General features: G+C 49.5%; 2 protein-coding genes across 4 annotated transcripts in view; one reads left to right on the forward strand and one right to left on the reverse strand.

Moving 5' to 3' along the window:
- The window catches only part of Ppp2r5c (protein phosphatase 2 regulatory subunit B'gamma), a 140047-nt gene extending 117047 nt beyond the window's left edge, over window positions 1-23000 (reverse strand). For 2 of the 3 annotated variants that reach the window (XM_052185018.1, XM_052185019.1), the window contains exons 1-3: window positions 22773-23000; window positions 22105-22170; window positions 2582-2753 (exon numbers count right to left, since the gene is read on the reverse strand). In XM_052185018.1, coding sequence (XP_052040978.1) covers window positions 2582-2753; window positions 22105-22170; window positions 22773-22799 — 265 coding nt within the window. In that variant the 5' untranslated portion in view covers window positions 22800-23000. The remainder of the gene's footprint in view (window positions 1-2581; window positions 2754-22104; window positions 22171-22772) is intronic. The other variant, XM_052185020.1, reaches the window with a different exon arrangement.
- On the forward strand, window positions 22798-25559 carry LOC127687808 (serine/arginine repetitive matrix protein 1-like). The gene is made up of 3 exons (XM_052186662.1): window positions 22798-23548; window positions 23721-23818; window positions 25225-25559. The coding sequence occupies exons 1-3, from the start codon at window positions 22798-22800 to the stop codon at window positions 25330-25332; spliced, it is 957 nt and encodes a 318-aa protein (XP_052042622.1). The 3' UTR covers window positions 25333-25559.
- The last annotated feature ends 641 nt before the right edge of the window (window positions 25560-26200 follow it).

Genomic DNA, 26200 nt, shown 5'->3' on the forward strand with positions numbered 1-26200 from the left:
AGTCCCAAAGTTCTGTAGCCTCAGGATGGCCAGTTCACAATTGGTATAAAAAACAAAGACAAAATGATAACTGTTTGAGGGGATGGAACACTGATTGCCTTGACTGGGTTGCTACACATCGTAAACATTCATCCAACTATCACACTGTACTCAAATGCTATAATTATTATATGCCAATTAAAAACAAAACAAAGGAAGCAAACAGACCAAAATATTCTTAATCCTTGAGCGGGGCTAAGGCTTCTTATTGCTTTAGAAACCAGCAACTAAAAAGACCACTTAAAAAAAAATCTACATGGGGGTTGGAGAGATGGCTCAGCAGTTAAGAACACTGACTGCTCTTCCAGAGGTCCTCAGTTCAATTCCCAGCAACCACATGGTGGCTCATGGCCATGATGCCCTCTTCTGGTGTGTCTGAAGACAGCTCCAGTGTACTCATATACATTAAATGAATAAATAAATCATTTTCTAAAACTCCACATGGGGCTGGAGAGAGCTCAGTGGTTAAGAGCACTGTGTGGCTGTTCTTCCAAAGGCCCTGAGTGAGACTCCCAGTTCCTAAACAGTAACTCCCAGCCACCTGTAAGTCCAGTTCTGGGGAATCTGAGTCCCTCTTTTGTCCTCCTCAGATATGACACACAAGTAGTGTACAGACAACACCCATACATATATGATAAGTGTGTATGTGTGTAAAAGATTATTTACAGTTTCAAATACAGACAGAACACAGATCGGCAGTTACCTGTACACGGGGCGGGAGTAGGGCTTGACGGTGATGGGGCACAGAGTAACTGGAAGATGATGGAATCATCTTAACCCTTGAGAGTGAAATGGTTGTATTCCTACACACATTTATTACACAATTTATTAAAACTTCCACTAATGACAGATGATCTCAGGATAAACAAACTGTATCTCAATGAAACTCTTTAGAAAGGAAAACTATCTAACTTGAAGTTGGAAACCTAAAGAGAGGAGAGCGAAGGTTATTCTCGTTACAAGAGTACATTGTTTTCTATTGGTATTAAACTAAAATGAAGAGAATCTGGTATCTGACTTAATAAGTAAAAAATATTAAAAAAGGAGGGAGGTGATTGGAGAATGGATGGAGAGAAGGTTTATGGGACATATGGGGAGGGGGGGGATCCGGGAAAGGGGAAATCATTTGGAATGTAAACAAAGAATATAGAAAATAAAAATAAAATAAAATAAGTAAATAAATATATTTAAAAAAATCAGATAATTACCATGAAAGTGGGGATGGAGGGGTAGTTAGCAGAAACAGTCAGAAGGGCAAGTAACCCCCAGATACAGGAGAGGAGAAGAGCTAGTCGGAGGCCGCACGAGACTGTTACAGAGTGACGGACATGTCATGGGGCCACCTTGAGAGATGACACGGGTCATCACAAAGTGCTTGGCCGAGCTGAGCCCACTTCATGGCCACACAGGTCACCCTATTTGATTATTCTGAAATCCAGGCATATCAATCCTTGTCACAGGATGACGGCAGGAGAAACCCAAGGACTACCTTCGGGAAAGAGTCCGTGTTCCGATAGCCCTTGGGTCTGGGGGGAGAGGGCGCTGTAGGAGAGAACTAGTGTGCAGAGCAAAAGTGGAGACTGAGCAGTGGCTAGGAGCAGCCTCCCGCAGCCTCCTTCACAGGTGAGGCTCCCAAGACAGAACTCCCACGCCAACAATGCTGCGCTCTTCCTGGGCTCTGACCTGTGTGAGGCGGGCAGGACATAATCTAACATGCCCTTACGACATGCACCAGGATTCGAGCTTGGCTAGAACGCCTGCATGCAGAGAATGGCTGCCCCCCTACAGGCAAATGGAGGAAAGCGAGCCTTCACTGGCCCTCCCCCTGGCACATCTGCATGGAGTTCTGCTGCGTCCCGTCCTGTCCTGGCCCTGCGGACAGCACTGGGAACGCAACTCTAACGAAGGCCATCCTAATGATAAAACCATCCATCATTATAAACGTCAGGTGTGAGACTCCGACAGCTACTTCGTGTTTCCGATTTAGGTCTCAGATTTGTAAAGATCATCAGAGGTTCACATCTGAGCACAGTCCATGAACCATTCTCCGTGTCACAGTCTTACATACCTCAACACGGAAGCCTCCTGGGGGACACTTGAGAGTTTAACAGTCCTCTGGTGGAAAGAGGAGCAGGCCCAAGTGAGGAGCCCTAGACCACAGCTGGTCACAGATGAGGTACTGATGTGGCCGGCCGTGGTTAAAGGAGCAAGCCCTGCCTGGCCTTCAGTGATGGTCTGGAGGAACCCCTTCTAAAGCCAGTGCTGGGAGACAAGTCAGAGAACCACGGGAAAGAAGGACGGCTACTTTCTTACAGCCTTTACATTTTCCTTCTTGTCTTACTGTAGTGTACTTGTAACTATGTAGCTGTTAGACTTTTATCCTCCATAGCTATGGAATTAAAACTGTTAGTGCAGTAAAGCAGGTGGCTCTCAATCCAACAAAAAACCAAATCAGGAGAACAGAAAACAAAACCTGATCATTAAAGTAAGGAGCCCGCAGGGCTTGAGACGGCCTTTCTCCCCAGTCGCACGCGGGAATTACCTTTTAAAGATGGGAGTTTTTGAAGTTCTCTATTATTGCTGGCATTAAACCGTGAAGAATTCTGCCGTTTGTCTTTCTTCACAGGGACGACGACGGGCTGAGGGACTGGTACTTTTATTTTAGTAGATGTCGAAGACTGGACAGCCGCGAGGCTGTTTTTCCTGCTGGCTATCTGTTTATAAAAGATAAAAAAAAAATGAATATGTAAAATGGATTACTTAAAATGATTGTTGATACAGTACAGATAAAGTATAGAAAATATACATGCACACACATGTGGGCCTGTGTGCACACACACACATCTCTGGACTTCAAGAGTCAGGCACTTGACTTCTTATGTCCCCTGAAGACCTTTGAGTTCTTTTCTTTGGGGACAGTCTTACTTGGTAGCTCAGGCTGGCCTTGAACGCAATGTAGAACACAGGCTAATCTCACCTGGCGTTGGTGGCGCACGCCTGTGATTCCAGCACTCTGGGAGGAAGAGGCAGGCAGATTTCTGAGTTGAAGGCCAGCCTGGTCTACAGAGTGAGTTCCAGGATAGCCAGGGCTACACAGAGAAACCCTGTCTCGAAAAAAACCAAATCCAAAAAAAAAACAAAAAACAAAACAACAACCAAAAAAAAAAAACCCACAAAAACAAAAACAAAATCAAAAAACCCACAGGCTAATCTCTAACTAGTGGTGATCCTTCTGCCTCAGCCTCTTGAGTGCTGATTGTAAGTGTAAACCATCTGCCTAGCTGACTTCTAAAATGTTACCATAATGTGGTAGGCTAGGTAATGACTGCCACAGAAACAGTCACATTCTCATCCCTGGGACAATGTGAACATGTCACCTTGCTTGGCAAAAGAATTCTGCAGATATGAATAAGTCAAGGTCTGCAGAGAGGGGAGGACCTCTCAGATGGCCGGTGTCTGCAGAGCACTCCTCTTGAGGGAGGGAGGGAGGGAGGGAGGACTGTGGAATGCAGAAGGAAATAAGATAATGGAACCTCAAGTCCAGAGTCAGGGAGATATGAAGCTAACTGCAGCTTAAAGACAGAGGAGAGAGCCGGGCCATGGGGCACACACCTTTAATCCCAGCACTTGGGAGGCAGAGGCAGGTGGATTTCTGAGTTCAAGACCAGCCTGGTCTACAGAGTGAGTTCCAGGACAGCCAGGGCTACCCAGAGACACTCTGTCTTGAAAAAGCCAAAAAAAAAAAAAAAAAAAAAAAAGAAAGAAAGAAAAAGAAAAAAGACAGAGGAGGGGCTGTGAGCAGACACACCACCCTGGGCCTCCCCTGGGTCCTGCTTCCAATCTCTGCCCTCCAGAACTATAAGATGTGAGAGCATACACTCCTACAACCACTGAACAGAGACAAGAGCGAATACACCTCGTGGGACAGCAGGTTCCCACAGGTTCTCTACTCTGTCCCTGAGCCTAGGAACCGTTGTCCATCTGGCTTTTCTTTGCGTATGCCTTGGGCTCCCATCTAGCGGGCACATCTCTGATGACATGATGGTCATCTGGGCTAGCCAACTTCCTTGTAGCCAGTAAGTTACTCCTGCCAAGTCGAGGAGACAGAAGGAAGAAAGCAAAGCCACGGAGGCCCTTGTGATCCACGCGGGTTCAGTGGGTTTCTCTCCACAGAGATCCTGAGGAGCTCCTGCCCCCCCACCCCCCTGCCCCCCTCCCCCCCCATGGAGTTTCTGTGTGTGACCAGCTGACACGAGTCACTACAGTTTCCTGCTACCACAGTCCAGAACCGACAGCCACCATCTACACCAGTGAATGCAAGATGGACACAGCATGCTCAGTGTACCCCATCTGCCCCCGACAGTGGAACTCGTGTCTGTACACGTGTTCTTTCAAATGGCCGTCGGTGGGGCTGAAATGGGTAGACAGTGACAGAGGAGGAGGAAGACACACTCCATCAACCTCTGGCCTCCACACACCCAAATGACAGTCACGCACAGTCACACACACGTGCACATCCTCACCCCCCACCCCCCTACCCACACCAACAAGCTCCAACCTGAAGATACACCCCCTCAGCCTCTCTCATCACCACACAGGGCCTCGGGGACCCCCGGCCTATGGGCTGTCACCCTGGGGTTGCATGTTTGCTGAGCAATAAAGGCCTGCTTTGTTTTTAATGCCACCTAAGAACATTTGGACAGGTCATGGCAGCAGCTGGAGCTCTGACTCAGAGTGGGGCTGGTACCCTTCCCACACAGTCTGTGGCTCTGGACTCTCTCTCTGATCTCCATGTCTGCTATGGTGTGATCTCCATCCCTAGGATGCTGGAACAGAAGTGGTGTGACCCACTAGCAGCTGGGGCCTGGCACGGTGCCTCTGGACTGAAGGGTGCTGAGTCACACAGTCCCACCACTGCCACCTGCCTTTCTGTCCTCGCCAGGACTGAGTCGCCTCCAGAGCTGGGAGCGAAATAGGCAGCTACACTTAGTACTTATTACTGTGACAGACAACTAATAAAGGATCTCTCGTTCTTACATCTAGAACTAAATAAATGAATAAAAACCTCACCCGCGGGCTGGTGGGAGTGGTCAGTGGGTAAAGGTGCGGCCACCAAGCTTGACAAGTTTAACCCCTGGGACCCAAATGGTGGAAGGAGAGGACTTCCACAAGCTGTCCTATGAAGTCCACGTATGCACCGTAACATCCATGTACATATGTGTGTGTACACACACATATGTACAAATACATGAGTAAAGCAGGTTTAAAAAGGAAGCCCTTCCTCCCAAACCAAAGCTTAGGTGTTTGTTGGCTTTCCTGGGCTGCTCCTTCAAAAGCCGGAGAGATGGCTGCCCAGGTAAAAGCGCTTGCTGCTCGTACGGAGGAGGACATGGTTCCGTTTCCAGCACCCACACTGGGCAGGCCACGGAGCCTGGAATTCCAGCCTCAGGGGATCCGATGCCTTTGGCCTCCAAGAGCACCCGCAGTCACGCATGCACATCTACTTGTACATATGTGTACATATACGCATCCACACACATAATTTAGAAGGATAAAATGTAAAGGCCCTAGGCCTCAAGGACAGTCCCACAGAGTGCCCCTGGCTCCCATGAGTGCACTTCGGACTGTTCTGACCCTACCTCCCGCCGTCTCAGTGCCCAGGCCAGGACCTCACATACGAGGACTTGAGGAACAACAGCAGAAAGACGACCAGAAGCCGCTCTGAGGCTGCTTCCTACCCATCAGAGAACCACACTGCATCTTATGTAACCAGGGATAAGACTGGAGATGATCTGGTTAACCCACAAAACAGACTTAAATCAGATCCAGACGCTGGCCAGTCACCTGCTGGGAAACAAAGCTGAGGTAAGGTTCTCAGTGTCTAAGGAAATAAGGTCATCCTCACCTCTGTAGACACCAGGCAATCAGCCCCCGTCACTTGGACCCTGCTGAGTTTGCCTTCCTCTGGACCTCTCCAGAGCCTTCACCTACTAGGAGGCAGAGAACTTCCAGAAAGAAAATCTGGCCACAGCTCTGTGTCTATCCAGTGTGACCGGTTCCTCTAGTTTCATGGTGGTCACAGGTCTGCTCCAGGCCTGGCCCACCACCATGCCTGCTCCTGCAGCTGCTCCAGGTCCTCACATGCTGTTTACCCCCCCCCCCCCACCCCACCCCCAGCCTTCCCACAGCACGGCATGCTGTGCCTGAGCACTTCTGGCCCAGAATGCCAGGATCTTATACCAAGTCAATGGTAAGGGAGGGCCATCTTTCTCCCTAGAGGACAGCGCCTGTCCAGCCACTGTGTCGGTTTTGTGAGGATCTCAGGGGCTGCTGGCCAGGAAGACTTTTTCTGAAGAAAGGTGCTCACTCCATTCCACACCCTCTGCCCTGGTCCTGGCCTGGGTGTGGGTCACTCACCCGGAGAGGGACAGGTAGGCAAGAGATGGGAAAGGCACAGGGGCCTTCCAAAGCAGCGAGTGGACCAACAGCTGGGGTAAGAAGTAGACCTAACATAGAAGAGAGCTCCAAACGAGTGAGGCAGTGTGGTGTAGCAGTGATGGCGACGGCCTCTCTACGAGACACTCGGGCTCTGTGGACTCCAGCCCTGAGAAGGCATTGGCTTCAACTACAGAGCAGAAATTCAGAGACTAGCTTGGGGGCGGGGGAGGGGGGAAGCAGCAGCTAAGTGTGGAAAACAGTCAGTATTCGACTGTCGGCACAACCGCAAGGGCTGGAGGACAAGGTGTGTGTGGGGTGGGGAGTGGAGAAGAGGCCAGGGAGAGAGAATGGCTCCCTTCTGGCTGAGGGGGGCAGGCAAAGTGAGTGGCAATCGGCCTGTGAGGCAAAGCAGGAAGTGCAATGTGGCCATACTGTCTGAGAGCCAAGGTGGTGATCCCATTACGTTCCAGAAGAGGCCGAAGCTCCCTCTCCCTGCTGCTTCTAGAATGGATTCTGTTTTCTCTTCATAAGAATAAGACTCAGGGGTGCTGGCAAGATGGCTCAATGGTTAAGAGCACTGACTGCTCTTCCAGAGGGCCTGAGGTCAATTCCCAGCACCCACATGGTGGCTCCCAGCCATCCGTAGCAGGATCTGACGCCCTCTTCTGGCCTGCAGGCATACTTGCAAATAGAATACTCATGTACATAATAAATTTTAAAAAAAGGACAAGGCTCAGCAGCTAGATTCTTTTTTTTTTTAATTGGCTATCCATCTTACCCTGCCCATGAAACAAAATCTCAGTCACGTTCCTGCCAGATACCCACTAGACACTTGGGGAGTGCACTGGGACTGGTCCTGCGACACTGAGAGTCAAACGATATCTCACTGAGCTGCTCAAGCCATGGGAATGTTCGCCTGGCTGAAGACAAGGTAAAGACAGACAGACAAGGAGGAAGAGGAGGGCCCAAGGGAGCTGGGCACGGTGGCGAAGGGGAGTGCGGCCTCACAGAAGGTGTCTCCCAAGACAGACGGAAGGCTGCAATGCCAACGGCTAGCACAGCAGTCATGGCTGGAGGAGGCTGGTCGTCATGAGCAGCATGGGAGAAATACAGCAGAGCTCGGATGGAGCAGGGGACCATGCAGCAGCAGCAGCAGCAGCAGCAGCAGCAGCAGCAGCAGCAGCAGTCGATGTCTGGCTGGAGGGAGAGGAGGAGAAAGGGCAGAGAGGCAGGGGCAGTCGCTTCTGGTATGGAAAGGCCGACTGTGCCTGGTGCTGCTAGGACAGAGACCACAGGAAGGAAGCCACCTCTCAGAGAATGGCTGAGCCAGGCCTAGGCCTGGGGCTGCACAAGAGAGAGAGGATGGGTTGAGGCACGGATGCCAACCAGACTACGCGAGTCCACGTGGGTAAACAGTGTGAGGTCTGCCAAGAGCCACTGCTAAGTGCAGATGAAGCCAGAATCAAGGTCTAAGGAGACGGAGGAGGCCAAAGGGTCACCACATGAAAGGCGAAAGCAAGGAGCCCTGAGAAATGAGTGACTCAGGATGAGAATTCCTCCTTAATGGCCGAGCCACCTGGCTCGCAGTCAGTCCTGGAGATAGCACACTCCTCTCCTGCAAGTTCTCCAACAGTTCGTATGTGCACCAAGAATAGCGCAGCTGTGGCCTTGCCAGACTCCCCACTTCTGGGTGACACCAACACTGCCTGGAGCTCTCCACACGGAGCAATTCTGCCTTCCAGCATCTTCTAAAGGTCTCCCTTTCTCCAGTTGTATGGAGGACCTTATAACCTGCTATCACCCAAGTGCCAGAGACAGGTTATTATCACGTGACATGTAGTTAAAGAAGTACTTTGTGCCTCCCCAAAAGGGCCAGCCTGAAGCCTGCCAAATTACCAGTCTCACCACCAGCCCCTTAGAGACAAGCAACAGGGCTGCAATCATGAGCAGACTGCAGGAGTGGGGCGTGGTCACGAAGGGGCGTGGTCGCAGAGGGCTGCCCCTGCAGCGCGTGAGGCAGGCAGAAAAGCTTTGGGGCTATGCCTTGCACTGTAGAAGTTTACAAACATCCTGGCTTTGCCCACCTGAAGCAAGCAGCCCTGTCTTGGATGGAGACAAGAATGTCGCCAGCACTGCTGAGCGTCCCGAGGGGTAGCAGGGTAAAATCGCCTTTGGTTGAGAATCACAGCTTTCAAAAAAATATGTGACTAATTTGATTTAATTAATAGCTAAATTATAGCTCACAGGAGGAGAAAGTAGGGTGCAGTAGCAACTGAGTACAGCCAGGAGCCTAGCCACCCCTGGACTGAAGCCAGCAACCTGGGGGCCGGCTGTCTCCTGCTCATTTTCAGGGGGTTCGGACAGCAGTCTGGTTCCGCTTAAGAGTCTCCAACCACAAGAAAAAAAATGCAAAAACTGGCAAATAAGATTACATCAGCTCAAGTTTCTACACAGTGAAAGAAACAAACGGCACAGGGAAGAGATACCCCACAGAAAAGAGGGGGCGCATCTGCCAGGCTGCCATCTGTGAAAGGCTAATACCCAGAATACATGGGGACACACAATCAAAAGCAGACAGTCCAGTTAGGAATGGGCAGGTGATCTGAACACACTCACCTCAAAACACAAATAGCCAACAAATGTGTGGAAATACCTGGCATTATTAATAATCAAAGAAATGCTGATTAAAATTACAAGCTGCTGCTTCACCTCAAAATTGTGAACACATACACACATATACATGTATACACATACAAATACACACACACACACACACACACACGCACATCAAAGCTAGTGAGGATGTGGAAGAAACCTGCACACTGCTGGTGAGGATATAAGTTAGCACCATTATGTAGAACAAAATTGTAGTTCCTCACTAAACTAAAAATAGCTCTACCATATGATTCAGCTATCTCACTTCTGGTTTTGTATCCAAAGGAAGCCACCACAGCCCAGCACAGGTACCCACACCCCAGCCCAGCACAGGTACCCGCACCCCAGCCCAGCACAGGTACCCGCACCCCAGCCCAGCACAGGTACCCGCACCGCACTCAGGTTTCCTGAAGCGTCTGACAACCCAGGATGTGCCCGGGTGCCCAGCAAGAGAGGCACACTGGAATGTTATTCAGCCACAAATAAATAAAATACCACCATTTATGCAACAGGGAGGGCGCTGGGGGACACCAGACTGTGTGAACTAAGACAGACACAGAGAAAGAGGTCTGCGTACTCTCTGTGGCGTGTGGCCCTGAGCAGAGGAGACTGGTCACCAGAAGTGGAGGAGGGAAACAGGACATGGAGTCACTGTATGCGCATACTATGATCCAGGGGCTGAGCCCTGTTAACATGTTCTGTTTCTGCATGTTAGGACCAAGGGGTCCTACTGCAAAACACACACTGGGCTCTGACTAGCTTCAGAACGACCTGAGGAGAGGAAGGAGGGCACCAGATGAACAGGCTGGCAACCCTCTGGTGATGCTAAAGCCAGCTGACAAGATGGACTCAGAGAGTCACCAATGTTTCCCCTTCATTCCTGTGTATATGGAAATAAGTCATAACAGAAATGTCAACTATCTCTCTGGTTTATCCCAGTGCTTCTAGAGGAGTCTAGAGAATAGCAGCCCTCTTTTCCCTCTTTGTACCCTGTGACCAGACGTCCCTTTCTGAGCCTTAGGCCCAACACACAACCCTTACTTCAGGCACGCCAGGCTACTCTTCACGATTGTCAACTGTCCCAGGATGGGGTGCTGTGTCAGTGCCTGCTGCCTGTATGTGAAATGCCGGCTTCCATTCCTGCTTCCACCCCTAACCCTGCCATTTTCTCTCATTCCCGCAGCCAGGCCGCCACACCCTTGGTGAACCTGGTGCTTCCCTTCACGGCTCAGCTGTCCACAGAGCCGCGGGGCCTCCTAGCGCAGGGATGGCGGGCTCACTGTGCTCTCCTGTCTCCACTCCACTTGCAGGCTCTCCTACTCAACTCCCATGCTCACCTCTGTGTAAGTGCGTACGCACGCATGCGCACACACATACACACACACACACACACACACACACACACACACACGAGCGTTCTGGCCAGGCCCAAGCTATTTTTACATGTCTATTAACATCTTTTAAGATACAATTTTAATCAAAATAGTGTGATCTGACTGACATGCTACTGGTGGGCCAGACAGAACTAGTGAGAGAGACTACCCCGCAGACAAATACAGGCAGAGGCAGATGACAGACAGAGTTGGGACAGACACATAGGAAAGTATGAAGGTGAGCCCTCAGCCTTAGCATAGGTAAAAACGAATTCAAAATGTATCAAAGACCCAAGATACATCAGGAAAAAATGTAAAACTCTTAGAAGCACAGAGAAAAATCTCGTTGCCCTGGATTTGACAGCAAGTTGCTAACTATAATGAAAACAACAAAACCAGATAAATAGGATTTCATTAAAAATATCTTTTTGCACATAAAAAGCATTATAAGAAAGTAAAAGGCAACTGATAAAGATAAAATACTTGTGAATTACTGATCACAGTCTACTAGTAGCCGAAACACTCAACTTCTCCCAATAACTCAACAAGAGGAAGGCTACAGACACACAGAAAGATGCTCCACCTTACCAGCTATCAGCCTCAGCATAGGCAGCTGCCTCGAAAAGATAGCAATGCCTGGTAAGTCAATGTGTATGTGTGTATGTGTGTATGTGTGTGTGTGTGTGTGTGTGTGTGTGTGTGTGTGTGCATGAGCACATGTGTGCGTGTGTGTATGTGCCAGTGCATATGTATGTGTGTGCATGCATGTGTGTGCGTGAGTACATGTGTGTGCACGTGTGTATGTGCGAATGCATGTGTGTGCGCGTATGTGTACGTGAGTACATGTGTGTACATGTGTGTGTACATGTGTGTACATGTGTGAGTGCGTGTGTGTGTGTGCGCGTGAGTACATGTGTGTATGTGTGAATGCATGTGTGCGTGCGAGCATGCGTGTGTGTTGGGAGCTGGGAAAGAGCTGGAATGCCTCAGTAAGTGAACTGCACAATCATCTGGTGACCCAGCAATCCCGCCCTCTAGGAGATATCCACAAGGACTCAAACAGGCACACAGAGCACAGCCTGCTTACACACGGTCGCTGAAGTCCTGCCCACAACAGGCGGAAGGTGGAAGCCAGTGGGCATCCTTGGCTGATGCAGTAACTTGTATGACGGCTTTAGGGTGGAGTGTGCTCCAGGCAGAAGACGACCGGCGTGGGTATGAAGCCAGGATGGCTCCTCCGAGAGCAGGCTACCGGCTGCCAGACTGCGGGGAGGGTAACAAACAGCGGCTGCTTGGTGCTTGTGAGCTTCCTGGAGCTGCAGCTGAGGGAATGTTCTGGAAGGAGGTAGTGGTGAAGCATCTCTGCCCTCTGGCACCCTTACCCCTTCCAGGTCTGCTCCCACAAACATCCATGGTCCGGGGAGCCCCAGCGCAGCCTCTCACTGACATGGCTAGATAGTGGGAAGCAGCAGGGGCTTGTGCAGGTCAGGAGCTCACTCAGGAAATCAAAGTGAGGCACGTCTTAAAAGCTGACTGCCGTCTAGGAGTGCGTGCTGTTTGCTGCCTGGCCTGGGGAAAGTTCTCAGACCCAGTTCTTCCCTCTGGCCACTGTCCTGGATTGGAGACCATGGCGGGCGTGCTTTGGTCTAATTGCTCAGTCCCACGAGAGACCCCAGGGTTTCTTTTCTTTTCTTTCTTTCTATTTTTAAAGACTTATTTATTTTATGTTTATGAGTACACCGTTGATCTCTTCAGACATACTGGAAGAGGGCATCAGATCCCATTACAGATGGTTGTGAGTCACCCTGTGGGTGCTGGGAACTGAACTCAGGACCTCTGGAAGAGCAGTCGGTGCTCTTAACTGCTGGGCCATCTCTGCAGTCCTCCCTTAGCCTTCTTGCGTTTGCCATACTAACCCCGAACACAGTGTTGCTTATCAAACTCAAAGCAAGATAGATGACTTCCCCTTGAGAGTTCTGAGTGCAAACTATGGCCCTACTACCTGCATCTCTGTGGAACGTCAGACAGCTTCAGGGCTATCTAAGGTATCCTGAGGCACAGGAAGATATCTTCCTGACCTTTTCAGGGCCCAAGCACTTGGATTCTGGATCCTTCAAGGGGAAGTTCTTTTTTTTGTTTGTTTTATTTTTTGTTTTTTTGGATTTGTTTTTTTTCGAGACAGAGTTGTTTCTCTGTATAGCCCTGGCTGGCAAGGAACTCACTCTGTAGACCAGGTTGGCCTCGAACTCAGAAACCCGCCTGCCTCTGCCTCCCAGAGTGCTGGGACTACAGGCGTGCGCCACAGCTGCCGCTGCCGGCAAAGGGGAAGTTCTTGAGAGGAGGGAAAAGTAGAACTATCAGTCGCATGCGGAGCTGGGGTGATGAACCACCCAGGCAGACCCCTGCTGACTTCTGTGGATACGGGACAAATGGCTGCCCTCCAAGTCTTCCCAACAGCTACTGGGCACGGTGGCAGAGGCTACCACAGAGGAACAATTTAGATATCAAGAAAGGGTGAGGAGGAGTTTCTTGCAGGCAATGCCTGATCCAAAGTCCAGCTGTCACTTCTATTCCCAACAACCTCTGATGCAGCTGGCAGCCTCCTCCTCCTGAATGTGGACTGAAGGAATTCTGGGCAACAGAGCCATGGGTGCTTGTTGGTCTCTGTACTTTAAAATTATTCATTCAACCAGCAAAATAAGCAATTGGCTTGGTGACAAAGCCTTACTCCTAAGCGTCTTACCATACTAGGAATTACTACACTGAACAAACTACACTGTACAAACTGTACACTGTACAAAATTACTACACTGTACAAACAGCACGTTTCCTTCATTCAAAAATTCACTACACCATGTAAGATGCCTACTGTGCCACAGAGCAGGGTTGAGCCATTGGGATCGCAAGGGGTTCACAATGGTAAGTGGAGCCAAACACGAAGGCTGCTCCTTGCTGTGAGCTAACCGGGGCTGGTTTCAGATGGGGTCTGAGACTGTGGATAACCAACCACCTCATCACTCTCTCTAAGTGGCCAGTTGCACGGATACACCCTGGACCAGGGCCAGAAAACCACGTCCCTGGGCCACACTGCCCTGCCTCCACCCACTCTGTGAGAGGCAGTTTTGTGAGAAGGTAGCACCTGTTTGCTGGCCATTGTCTAAGGCTGCTCTCTCCAACAATAGCTCAGTCGGTGGCTGTGACAAACTATACAAATATTTTAGGCCCATAAAGTCTAGGACAGTTATATCTGGCCTTTCACAGAAAGCTTATTTTTCTAGGCCAACATTTCCTGCTGAGAGGTGGAAACAAGAGTTTTCTGATCAGTGCTGACCACGGATTTAAGCAAATCTGCCAGCCTAGTTCCCAGGTAGGAAAGGAATCACGAAGCTGTGACCTTTAGTAGCAAGAATACGAGGGTCATGTGTCCTAGGTGTCTCTGGGCAGAGTTCTCCACAGACACATCTTTAATGGGGAAGCTAAGAGGAAGGGATGTGACCTGGCTCCAGGGACCCTCAGAGGTGGGGATCTGGAATGTCATACCCCATGCTGTGCATAGCCACCTTCTACTATGTAAACCCACCCACTCACCAGTTATCTGCCCCAACTTTCCTGCTCCAAATGCCCCAGCAGCTGCCTATCATCCTTTGGGGTGAGGGTACCATCTGAATGCCAAATCCTTGGCAGAAGTGTCCTTACCACCTACAGTAAGCAGCGTGTGTAGTGAGGATATATTCCTGTACTATTATTTTAATAAAATAGTTAAACCCAGGGTCTAATGCACAGTAGGCACACATGCACTCTACACTGACAGCACCCCAGCATTCATACTATATTTTAACCACGGATGTTTTGACTTATAAAAATGTAGACACATGAGATACTGTCTGCAAGAATGACTGTGATGCCACGTGACTCTTCTTGGGTCTCTCCAGGTCCCTCACCGAAGACAATGGAGTCTTCCTCATGTGTACAACTGGAGGGAGGCCTGTTACGGACCAAGAGGTAGGCACAGCGCCTTCCCGCCTCACCAAGGTGCTCTCCCCTGAGGCTTCTTTTCTCACAGTTTAGCTATTCTCTCCTCTTGCCCGTTTGTCTCTTCTTTTCCTTTAAATTTTTAATCTGAAACTCGATAATCTGTATTATTAAAGAGAGCTAATGAAGCTAAATTACAATATGTTCATTCGTGTTAGAAGTAGTTGTATAAAATACTGTCTGGCTACCTGTCGCTCTCCCTCACAGAACTCTCTCAGACACTATAGACATTCCACATCTGATAGCTTCCAGCCCCACGGGGCTACTGCACACTTGAAATGCGGCTAACCCAAGGAACTTGACTTTAAGATTAATTCTCACTACTTTAGGTTGACATGAAATCGCTCCATGTGGCCAACTTCTGAGCTCCTCCCAGGACAAAACGAACGTTTGTTGCTACACCAATGCCTGTAGGCTGACAGTGTGGGGAACTCATCTATCAATATCAACATTGTTGTTTCTCAACAACAACAAAAAAACATAAGAGAGATAAAGGACAGTTCTGTGCATCCAGAGTTATTCTCCCTGGAGTTAGATTCTAGGCTTGTTCTCTGACTCCCCCAGGTGGAGAAACATGGACGCTGCGGGCGGGCGGGGAAGCAGCACTGCTCAGGACAGGATGCTCTCAACTACTGAGTACTGCTAAGTACTGCTAAGTACTGATCGCAGGAGAAAGTAGGGGGACAGACAGTGCTGCCCAGCCTGGCCCGGGGCACTCCCACCATCTGGGAAACACTGTAGGCTCTTCCCATCACTGAAACGTTCAGGGGAGTTGTCTTGTGCCATAAGAAGATACCCTGTGAACCCTGTCAGTGTCTGGTGACCATGGTGACCAGCTAGCTCCTTTACAAGGGCAGGGAAACTTCTGCTCTGTCCTGTCTGTGGCTGACCACAAGCCTGTGCTTCCCCTGCAGCTACCTCCATGTTTGTTTAGGTTACTTCCCCCATCTCTTTGCCTACCTGTCCCACAGACCCGGTCCTGCCCACTTAGGTGCTAAAAGTGCCTGGCGTCCTGACCCAAAGCAGCAGGTGGCTCTTTCTAGGAGACGGGCCCTACCTAGGCCCCTCCATTCAACACCAGCCAAGAGGAACTGGCAAGAAACCGCCAAGCTCACAACAGTCCACAGGCAACAGGAGCGTACGACACACCTTGGCACCAATGCTTACGTCCTAAGCCGGTCAGGACTGCGTTAGCCTCTTTATATTCCCCAATCCTCACTCAGCACCATTCTCACTCTCACAGGGCTGAAGATGCCCAGGCCAGAAGCCCAGGCACCCACCCAGCTGTCATCTATCTACTTATCACCTATGAAGTGTACTGCCTTGCAAAATACAGTAAAAATATATTCTTCCAAGAAGCAGTCCACACATGAATGCAATCAGGAATAAGAAACACTTCAGTGGACCCTCCATTCTGAAATGCTTTAAATAGAAACAGACTAGAGAGACAGATAGATTTACCATCGACCTTTTCTAGTAAGATCTGTGAAACAATTGTTCTTTTTTCAACTAAAAATTTTCTATTATGTAGAACTATTGCTGTTTCTGCATGAAACAGCAGAGGAAGTCCTGTCCCAGGTGTGGTAGCACACGCCTATTATCTCGACATTTGAGTAGCTGAGTTAAGAGGCTAGCCTTGGCTACATGGCAAGACCCCCCCCACTCAGATATAAACAAAAAGAAAAGTCCTAACTGCCATATTATCTGAGTTAGTATGACATCACTTACTTAAAAGCAGTAATATTGTGTGGAAGCTCTGCACTGAAATTCCCTTTGGGATCAAAAATAGTAAAACAAATAATAATTAGAGATTATTTATAACTTACAATAATGGAAGAGTAAGCAGCCTGACCTGAAGCTTTTTTCTGGCACTATTTATTAAGCGCGGAGGACTGACCACAAGGCCTTTGCACTCCCTAGTACATACACTCCACGGCTGGGCAAAATTCCCAACCTTCTAAGCGCTTTTTAAATCCATCGCCCAAGTATTTCTCCACTGTGGGGCCTAATTAACATGGAGAGTGCAAAGAAGAATGGTGGACCTTGTTAAATAGCTGGCCTCAAAGGACTCATCTAGGAAGGCAGGCGAGTCACAGGACAGTAAGGTGGCCCAAAGCACTGTGTCACGGCTAAGTGATGGCAAATCATTTCCCACACTTAAAAAACAAAAGAAGCATGGCTTGCGGAAAGACAGCTTCCCCTGAACTGGACAGATGGCTCCGAGTTAGGAGCACCTGCCATGCTCGCAGAGGACCTAGGGTTTATTCCCAGCACCCAGATGGCAGCTCACATCCACCTGGAATTCCAGTTCTGGCCACCCTCTTCTGGCCTCTGTGAGCACTAGGCACACACAGTACACACAAATACTCATGCACATAAATGAATATAAATTGTTAAAAAATAAATCTTATGCCAAGCAGCAGTGGTGCATGCCTTTAATCCCAGCAGAGGCAGAGGCAGCTGGATTTCTGAGTTTGATGCCAGCCTGTTCTACAGAGTGAGTTCCAGGACAGTCAGGGCTGCACAGAGTAACCTTGTCTTAAAAAAAAAAGTAAATCTTAAATTTCAAATAGATTAACTTGAGTTGGTGCTAAAAAAAAAAAAAAAACCTTGAAGGCCTCCATCACTGTTTTGAAAGACATGACGGGTATTCTTTTGTTGTTGTTGTTGTTGTTGTTTTTTTTTAAGACAGGGTTTCTCTGTATAGCCCTGGCTGTCCTTGAATTCATTCTGTAGACCAGACTGGCCTCAAACTCAGAAACCCTTCTGCCTCTCCCTCCCAAGTGCTGGGATTAAAGGCATGCGCCACCACTGCCTGGCTCGGGTAATCTTCTTTAAATTGTCTTATATTCTTGTGTGCATGTATGCCAGAGACCAACTTGCAGGAATCGATTCTCTTCCACTGTGTAGGTCCCAGGGACTGAACTTGGGTTGTTAGGGTTGCCAGCAGTCTGCAGGAGGGTATTATGAAATGGTTGCCCTTAAAGTATGGCTGGAGCTGCTACCTAGAGACCCTTTAGATGCTCCAGGGGATCCAGGAAGCCAAACTGTCTTCATAGCAACTTAGGTGTGACGTAATGAGTTCTTTTATGTCTTACATTGTGAAGATTTTTTGTGAGTTCTACATATGCTAACAAAATGGGCTGTTTGTAGAGCCAAGCGGCTAAAGAAATCAGAAAAACCTAAAGCAATGCCCCTCTTTCTCAAAAATTCATTTATCTATCTATCTATCTATCTATCTATCTATCTATGTAATGTATACAATTACACTGTAGCTGTCTTCAGACACACCAGAAGGTGGCATCAGATCCCATTACAGATGGTTGTGAGCCACCATGTGGTTGGTGGGAATTGAATTGAGGATCTCTGGGAGAGCAGTCAGTGCTCTTAACCACAGAGCCATCTCTCCAGCTCCCTAGCAATGCCCCTCTTTTCAGGGATTTTTTAAAAAAAAAAATTATTTTCATGCAAATGCTATTTTTGTTCACATGTAATGAGTATTACTGCTATTATTAGCTGAATTGATGAATACTTGAAATTTTTCTGTTTTAATTTCTAATATAAAAAATATGGGTAAGAGAGCTGTACCCACCTACATAAAATCTGTTTGGGTTCTCAAAGCCTTTGAGGAGCATCAAGGGCCCTTCCCTTTTGTCTGAGCACTGCTGTTCAACATGGAAGCACACCCAGCAGAGAGTGCCAGGCGCACTCTGGAGGCCAATGTGCACACTCTGTCGAGCGTCTTTTCAGTGCAGGGCAGAGACACTCAGCAGTGCCTGCTACTGGCACCTAGTAGGTAAGGTGAAGGATACGCACAGCCCCAGGACAGCCTCTAACAAAGCACCTGGCTCCACAGGGCCAGCATAGGCACCAGGTCTCCACCGAAGGCTTAGGTATGGGCGAGTGGCAGCCAGAGGATACAAAGTAGCTTAAGGAAGACCCAGGTGCTCCTGAGGCCCCAAGGCAGCCAACCCAGGGCAGCCCTTTCCTCACAACTCCCAAGCTCTCCTGTCTGAGGCTGTGCCATCTTTCCACGCACCCGAGCACTGGGCAAGGACCTAAGGTCTGAGAAATGCGTGGGTGGAGGCTTTGGCCCTTGCACAGAGGATGTCAGGTAAGTGACCGTGTGCCTCTTTCCAAACTGCTCCCACAGTCTTCTTCCAACTTATTCCAGAAAGATGTCTGCTGCACAGTGAACAGAAAGCCCCAAATTAATTTTGAAAGGTATTTTCATATAAATTTTGCCTGTGTTCCCATGTAACGGCTGTTATTAGACCAATAACTTCTATAAATTTTAGTTTAACTTACATAAAAATATTATGTTGCTCCCAGTTTAACGTGACCCCTGCCAAGCCTCCGCCTTCCTCCCCTTCCTCCCAGGGCAGTGGCCATGAAATACAAAGGAGATTCAGAAAGGTAAACTGTCAACCTGAGAGACCAGGTCTGAGGGGAGCCTGCTCCCGCTTCCTTACAAGCACTGCGTGTTACATAAGAGATGCTGAAAAAGACATTCAAACAAAACTGAGCCCAGCACGTGAAACACACAGACGGAAAACAAGACTCAAACCACCTTTAATGTGCCCAAAACAAATCACTTTATAAAAATCATCAACACATTTAAAAATCTCAACTTTGGACAAAGTACACAGACTTTAAAAACATAAGACAATACAGCAACGTCATCCAATGGCCTGTACCTACAAAATAAATGTCTAGATCTCAGTGTAGTTTAAGATTATAAATATTCATTAAAATGTGCCTAGTCATGTTCCCCTGTATCCGAGTGATAATTTGTTCTCTCTGACCATCTCCAAGTTTTCTCACTTCAAGTGGCCCGTGGGTCAGCTGCAGCCTGTCAGTTAAAGACACCACAAAACAAACCTGTATCTCGAACTGGACAGAAATGCTTATTTTCAGGATACATGGGAATAAGCAACAAGTCGAACTTTAACATACTCTATTTGACAGAGAACAAAAGGAAAGAGAAATGTACTAACGTCCAGTGGCAGTAACCACACTACCAGATCTACACTGCGGGACGTCTTACAGGGCAAAATTCCTTAGGAAAAGCAGAGCCCAATCTATCCCACACAGTTAAAATGGCCCCCCAACATCTTTATCTCACTAAGTTGTCTTAGGAGATGAGGAAACATGGTTTGCGAGGCAAGCGAATCCCCGTCTGCTCTCCCTCCAGCCTGGCAGCCCTTCCTGTGTCTCCTGCTGCCTTTTACCCCAGCACTTTTCCTTCCTATTTAAAAAGCCAGTGGGCTAGCCAAAAAATGTTGTAAACCACTTGATGCCTTGTCTGCCGTGAGGCCAGCCAAATGTCCATCGTAAGGACTCTCTCTCCATGTCCGGGACAGTGGTATATGGAGTCAATCACAGGCTAACTTCTTGAATCTCACCGGGATTACTCCCGAGCCCTTCACCAGCTTGTCCAGGGCTGCCCACCTGCCCTGTTCACCTCTCCAGGCCATGAAGCCAGAGCATGCAAACTGTCTAGCTCAGAGTTACCTTCATGTGATAGCGGAACAACCGCTGCATGCGAAGGGGATGTGATGTTAGAAGGGCTAAACGAGCAACTGTGGGAATACCAAACCCATTTACACTGTTCAGGATAAAATAGTCAAAGTCAGAGTACCAGGAGGAGAGGAGTGAGTGCAGTAATGACTTAATTAACTCGCTGAGTCAGTCAATCACTCTTGCTAAGTGGGTGGGACTAGCAGGGAAGAACAGAGCCAGAAGGCTGAGGGGAGGAGACAGTGACAGGAAAGTAAGAGTAACTCAGAGGTCACAGGAACCCCTGTGCCTCCATCTGTATTCCTGGGAAATAATTTAAACAGTGATCTGCCAAGGGTCAAGCTTAGCACTCCATGTTGCCTTGAGCATCCTTCTGAGAAAGGGGTGAGAGCCCAACATCTCAGTGGCCATTTCAAGCTCTGTGACTCCAGCTCTTAGACAGTAGCACTAGAAGAGATACAAAAAGACAACTGGGGCATCACACTGGACACTGCAGGCCACACTCCAGAGCCCTACACAGCTGACAGCAAAATCTTCAGACACTCTACACAGCAGTGGTATGGATTTCAACTGGGGTGGGTTTTTTTGGGGGGGGGAGTTCTAAACCTAACTTTATCCATCCCACCCTTCTAGCAAGGTTCTTTTACTACACTAGGGAGAAATGAACATCCATATTGATATTTCCCTGTGACCGCCAACAGCAACGGGACACGGGTATATTTTTGGGTTAGAAAGCTTTGGGGAATGGTAGGAAGTTTGAGCAGTCCTAATGACAAGACAACCAAGCATACAGTGTGTATCCGGCACAGCAACTACGTGCCTTGTGAAAATCGCTGAAGGGCTGGCTGGGGAAGGCAGTCAGGCACAAGCGTGCCACAGGAAAGACGTCATGATCCACCATACAGAAAGGGCAGGCAAAGACCGGTGCAGACAATCCTATCTCCTGGTATTTTGGGAACCTTTTGGATTTCTGCTTTTGGCTCTAGGGAGGGCAACAGATTTGCTGGGATGAACCACCTGCTGCAGAGGAGGGAGGCTCAGAACACACCAAATGAGGGGGGAAGGACAACCTGGAGCTAAAATAACCCTGCAGATTATCGACAGTTAGCTGCGTTTCTCCTGGCAGATTTTAACTCACTCCAATGTGGCTTTCAGGAAGAGGAGGCCAAATATCCACAAATTTAAAACGTCTGTGGTAACATCTCAACGATCCAGCTCTGGAGAGGAGAGACTTAGGAGCAGCTTCCAGGAGCCCTTCAATTAAAACCTGAACCTCGGGGCTGGGGCACTCTAGTTCCAAAACAATGAGATACAAAACAAAGCCAAAAAAAAAAAAAAAAGAAAGAAAGAAAGAAAGAAAGAAAGAAAGAAAGAAAGAAAGAAAGAAAAAAGGAAAGAAAGAAAAGAAAAGAAAAGAAAAAAAGAAAAAAGCGGCTGCTCTGCAATCCCCCTGGGGCACAACTCTATTAAGAATCAAAGATTCCACCAAATGACCCAATGGGTCATTCCAGATAATCTTGAAATAAGCCAAAGCCAGGAAGCAAAAAAAGTCAGAATTCACCAAATGAGAATGGGGCAGCTGGTGGGAAAGGAAATAGAAGACTGTAAAAAAAAAAAAAAGTACCCATATTAGAGAGGCACCAAAAGACAGCCACCGTTCTAAGCTGAAAAGGCCAGACAACAGCAGAAGAGAGAGCTTGTCAGGACACCAGTTTACCAGCTGCAGCAAGAAAAGCAAAGACGCGGAAGAGTCACTGAGAAAGTCAAGCCACCTGAGACACAGAAAGGAATGAGGGGGCGGACCCTAAAGCTAAAGACTCGACTTAGGACCAGTTCACTGGGAGGGCTTGAGCTCTGCTAGAAGCCACAAAATAGCTTTTAAAATGTCAGCTTCCCTGTGCACACTTAAATAAGTAACGCATATGAAAAGACTTCAGAAAGTCCTACACAGAAACGCACTTTAGGAGACTTTGGTTTGTATCCCCTCTGTGTCAGACCCTAGATTAAAAGCTGATCAGGAATAACAATGAGTATGTACGGTGGTTACCTCCGCTTCTGCTGTATCTTGTCCTTCTTTTGAACCTTTTCCACTTTTCACCGGTTTTGGTGGTTCCTGGGAATCATCGCAAAAAACCAAAAACAAAACAAAAAAAAAACAAACAACAAACAACAAACAACAAAAAAGCCAATTAGTGTTCTCAATATTTGGACCGCTAAGCGTTAGCTCAAATGCAGTTTCTAAATTGATACACATCACTGAGAGCTTCTGATGGCTTTAATACGCCAGCAGCAAACTACATCATATTGAGTGTATTCACAGTACCAGGAGCCTTCAAATTCCGTTTCTCTTCATGTCAGTGTTGGGGGGGGGGGGAGGTGAAAACTCCGGGTAGGGACAGACAGACCCAGTGCTCTCGGCCCATCCCTTGCTCCCCTCCCACCCTTAAACCTCCCAAGTAAGGGTTTCTGGGGCGAGTCCGGAACGCTCCAGCACCCCAGCCCCCGCCACGCTGAGCACTGCACGGAGCATCGGCCGCCACCCAGAGCGACCGCGGCACCTCAGCGCCACCTCAGAGCCTGGGCGGCCTCCCCAGTTCCATGCAATCCTGCCAGCGCCCTGGGCCCGCCCGCGAGCCTGGACGACCTGCCGCCCCGCCCCTACCCGCCGACGCGGGGACCCCCGACCCGGTCCCGGAGCCCCCCGCCTCGACTCACTTTCTCCTTCTTGTTTTTATTCGGCATGGCTGGTGCGGGCCGCCGCCGCCGCCGCCCCTGCCGCCGCCCGCCGCCACTGCCGCTGCAGCAGCAGAAGCGCCCCCGGCCCGGCCGTCGCGCCGCCCCGGCCGCCGCCGCCGCCGCTGCAGCCGCCGCCCGGGGACTGAGTCGCTCGTCCGCTCTCGCTTCCCCTTTTCCAGGCTCCCAGAGGCTGCGGCAGCCGCGGCGGCGGCGGCGGCGGCGGCAGCGGCGGCGGCGTCTCTCCGCCCCTCTCCCGGCAGGCCCCGCCCCCGCCCCAAGCCCCGCCCCGCGCCGGCCCCACGCTGCCCTCTCCCCGCCTCGCCGCCCTCAACGACGCCACACCATTGGCCGATACTGCCCCACGTGCCCTAACGCTCCGCAGCGTCGCCCCGCCCACTGCGCGGCCTGTCCCCACCCCCTCGGTGCGGACCGGTTCGTGTGCCTGGGTCTAAAGGTTTTGGTGGCGCCACCAGGGAGAGAGCTACTGGGGAGAGGGAGGTGTGAGTACGACGGAGGTGATAAAGTCACGGCCGCTGACCCTGGACGGGGAGGAGAGGAGAGGACAGTGAGGAGCGGAAATGCACATGCGAAGTGTATGGCAACTATTTTGCAGCCGTCCAGGCACGAAAAGCTCTGTCCCATAAGCCTGGTAGCGGTGACGCTCGTGCAGAGCCGAGGAGACCCGGGACCGCGCGAGCGGCGGTTTCCTTGGGCCATTAGGCTCCGCCCACGAAGGCAATGCTGCTGGCTCCGGGGTACGCTCCGCCCACCTCACGCCTCAGAGGCGGGACTCGTTTCAGCCCCGCCCATAGAATCCACGCCTCTCCCTTCGTCCCTGCCCACGCGAGCTAAAGACTCTACCCGCGTAGAGTGGTAGCCTCCGCCCTATTCCCCTGTGGTCCTCCACACCGAAATTTCTCTGCTCAGGACCCAACCGCAAAGCAACCGGCTTCCTCGACGTAGGCACCGCCTACCTTACGTCTAGGGTTTGGATCCACCGAGGCCGAGCCCATCAGCTGCTTACGGTGAGACTCTACCTGCACGCCCCACCCATTGACCCGGCCCACGAGAGATGTAGTCAGATCAGTGCAGGCTTTTCCCCCTACCCCGCGCCCATTACATCTGAACAGTCCTGTGCCTTTGAGATTGTTATTCTTTAATTACCAGTGGTCATAAGCCTGTGAGAAAACTTCATGAAGACCAGGGATCTCTTGTTTCTCTCACTTCTCTGGTAGCTCTTTATGAAGGAAGAAGCTACGCCTTCTAACTCGCTTCTTGCACAGTCCTTTTTTTGGAGTTGTCAGTGTCTGACATCCTATATTGAGGGGGAGCACTTGGAAGGAAGACTGTAGGAGTGAACTGTTTCGAGTGCGGTAGACTTTAGGCGCTCACTCATGATTTAGGAGATGCCTACGTTGATCAGCTTTGAGCCTGCTAGACAGATGCTGGAGCATTCAGCTACACCCCCAGACCAAGGCACTGAAAAATCGATGTTATCTTAACCCTAGTTTTTTGTTGGTTTGTTTTTGTTTTAACCCTTGAAAATGCCAAGCAAAGCATTTTCGGTTGTTCTCACCCAAGCTCTGTGTGTGTGGGGGGGGGGGGGGGGGAAGAAGAGAGAGAGAGAGAGAGATCGAGATCAAAAGTGGGAGATGCTGTAGGAGGTTCTGAGAGTAAGTTTTGTCTGCTGGTGTCTGAATGCACACCTAAAACTAATGTGCAGGTAAGCATGACAGACTGGAATGGGTATTTTTACAGAATGGGTATATGTCGGAAGAATGGGTATTTTACAGAATTGTAAGTGGATTGATACTTTCCCTGAAACAAATAGTTTAAAAAAAAAAACAATGCCACTAGTTACTTTGAAATTTTTAACTTAAATGCTATCAATTTAGTAAGCATGGCACAAATTTAAATCAGAAAAGAGTAGATCTGAAATTACTGCGTTTTGGCCATGGAACGAGGAGGAGTCTGAGCTTCAAGGAAATAAACTGACACTGCTAACATCCTGGTATCATGGTCATGGCCCAGGGCTGCACATCCTTGGTCCATTTGACAGATATTTGCTGGACATCCATGACACATAGTACTGCACAAAAAGTTCCTTGGTGAGCAAGGAACTTGTTCCCTGGAAAGTCATATGCCTGGATGGGGACAAGAAACCCTGACATCCTGCAGGGTGCGTGGCAAGTCTGCAAGGAAAGGGGTGAAGATGGCCTAACTGGGGAACAGGATAGCGTGAGGTGCAAGATGTTCCCTTGTGGCTGGAGGGGGGGGGGGAAGGGCAGTCCCTGAATTTAGGTGGATGGCTTGGTGGGGAGCTGGACTTGTCTCCCAGTGCAGGGGATCGCAGGGAGATGTTTAGCTGGGTATTGACAGTTCCAGGTGTTGTGTAACAGTTTCCTTAAGATGGAAACATTCCATCCTGCAGAGAAACTCTTTTCAACCTGAAGAGACACAGCGCAAAAGCTTCAGAAAGTGCCTGAAACTGACCAGACTCGCTAGGCCCCTCCCTGCTGGAGTAGCCAATAAAGGCTGAGTGGCCCTCACAGGGGAGCAAGCCAAGCTGTAAAGACTCACACCAGACCAGGTGCCTGAAGAGGTTTAGATCAACTGAGGCACCTGGAAAGGACACCCTCTGATGTGTTGAGCCACCTGCAGGCCGTGTGGTGTGCTCCACGTGGTGTGGGTTTGGTGGGTGGAGCTACCTTTGAGTCATTTCTGCTCCTGTGAGTAACCCCAATAAAGCTTACATGATTTCACCAAGTTGGACTTTGGTGGTCTCTGTACTTTGGTCTGTTGTGAGTTTTGGCCTTGGGTGAGTAGGTGTCTGTGTGTGACATCTCCCCAGGAGAACTTGTCACACAACCTAATTGGCATTTGAACAGGGACATGGCAGAACCAAAGCTGAGTTGGGGAGGACCGAGTCCATTGTCCTGGCTATGGGTGGCGAGGCATGCAGCTCAGGCAAGTAGCCCGAGTAGGAGCGTCCACAGAGGGACTCTCAGTCCAGCGTCCTTTCCTGTGTATGTGTGTCCCTGTGCCTCTGTGCTGTCACCAGTTTCATGGTTCCTGTTCTAGGTAATGAGACGGGCAACTGAGACTGAGCCATCAGGCTTAGGAGAGTCTGTGGGAGGAATCCCGGGGTGTTAGTCTTTACCCATGGGAGTGATACAGGGTGGCACATTGCCTGTCTGATGAAGTGCAGGGGGCGCCATGTGAATACAGAGATTCCCTGAAGCAGTTAAAAGTTTGGGGGGAGTTTTGCAATCTTTGAGATGAGCACAGAAGAGTTGAGACTGTTGACAAACGGTGGCAAAGGTTTCCTGGCCACTGTTGGGTGCAGTCGAAAATGCATCTGGGGGGCTGGAGAGATGGCTCAGTGGTTAAGTGCACTAACTGCTCTT

The sequence above is a fragment of the Apodemus sylvaticus genome, chromosome 6 (assembly GCF_947179515.1).
Source record: "Apodemus sylvaticus chromosome 6, mApoSyl1.1, whole genome shotgun sequence".
Taxonomy (NCBI): domain Eukaryota; kingdom Metazoa; phylum Chordata; class Mammalia; order Rodentia; family Muridae; genus Apodemus; species Apodemus sylvaticus.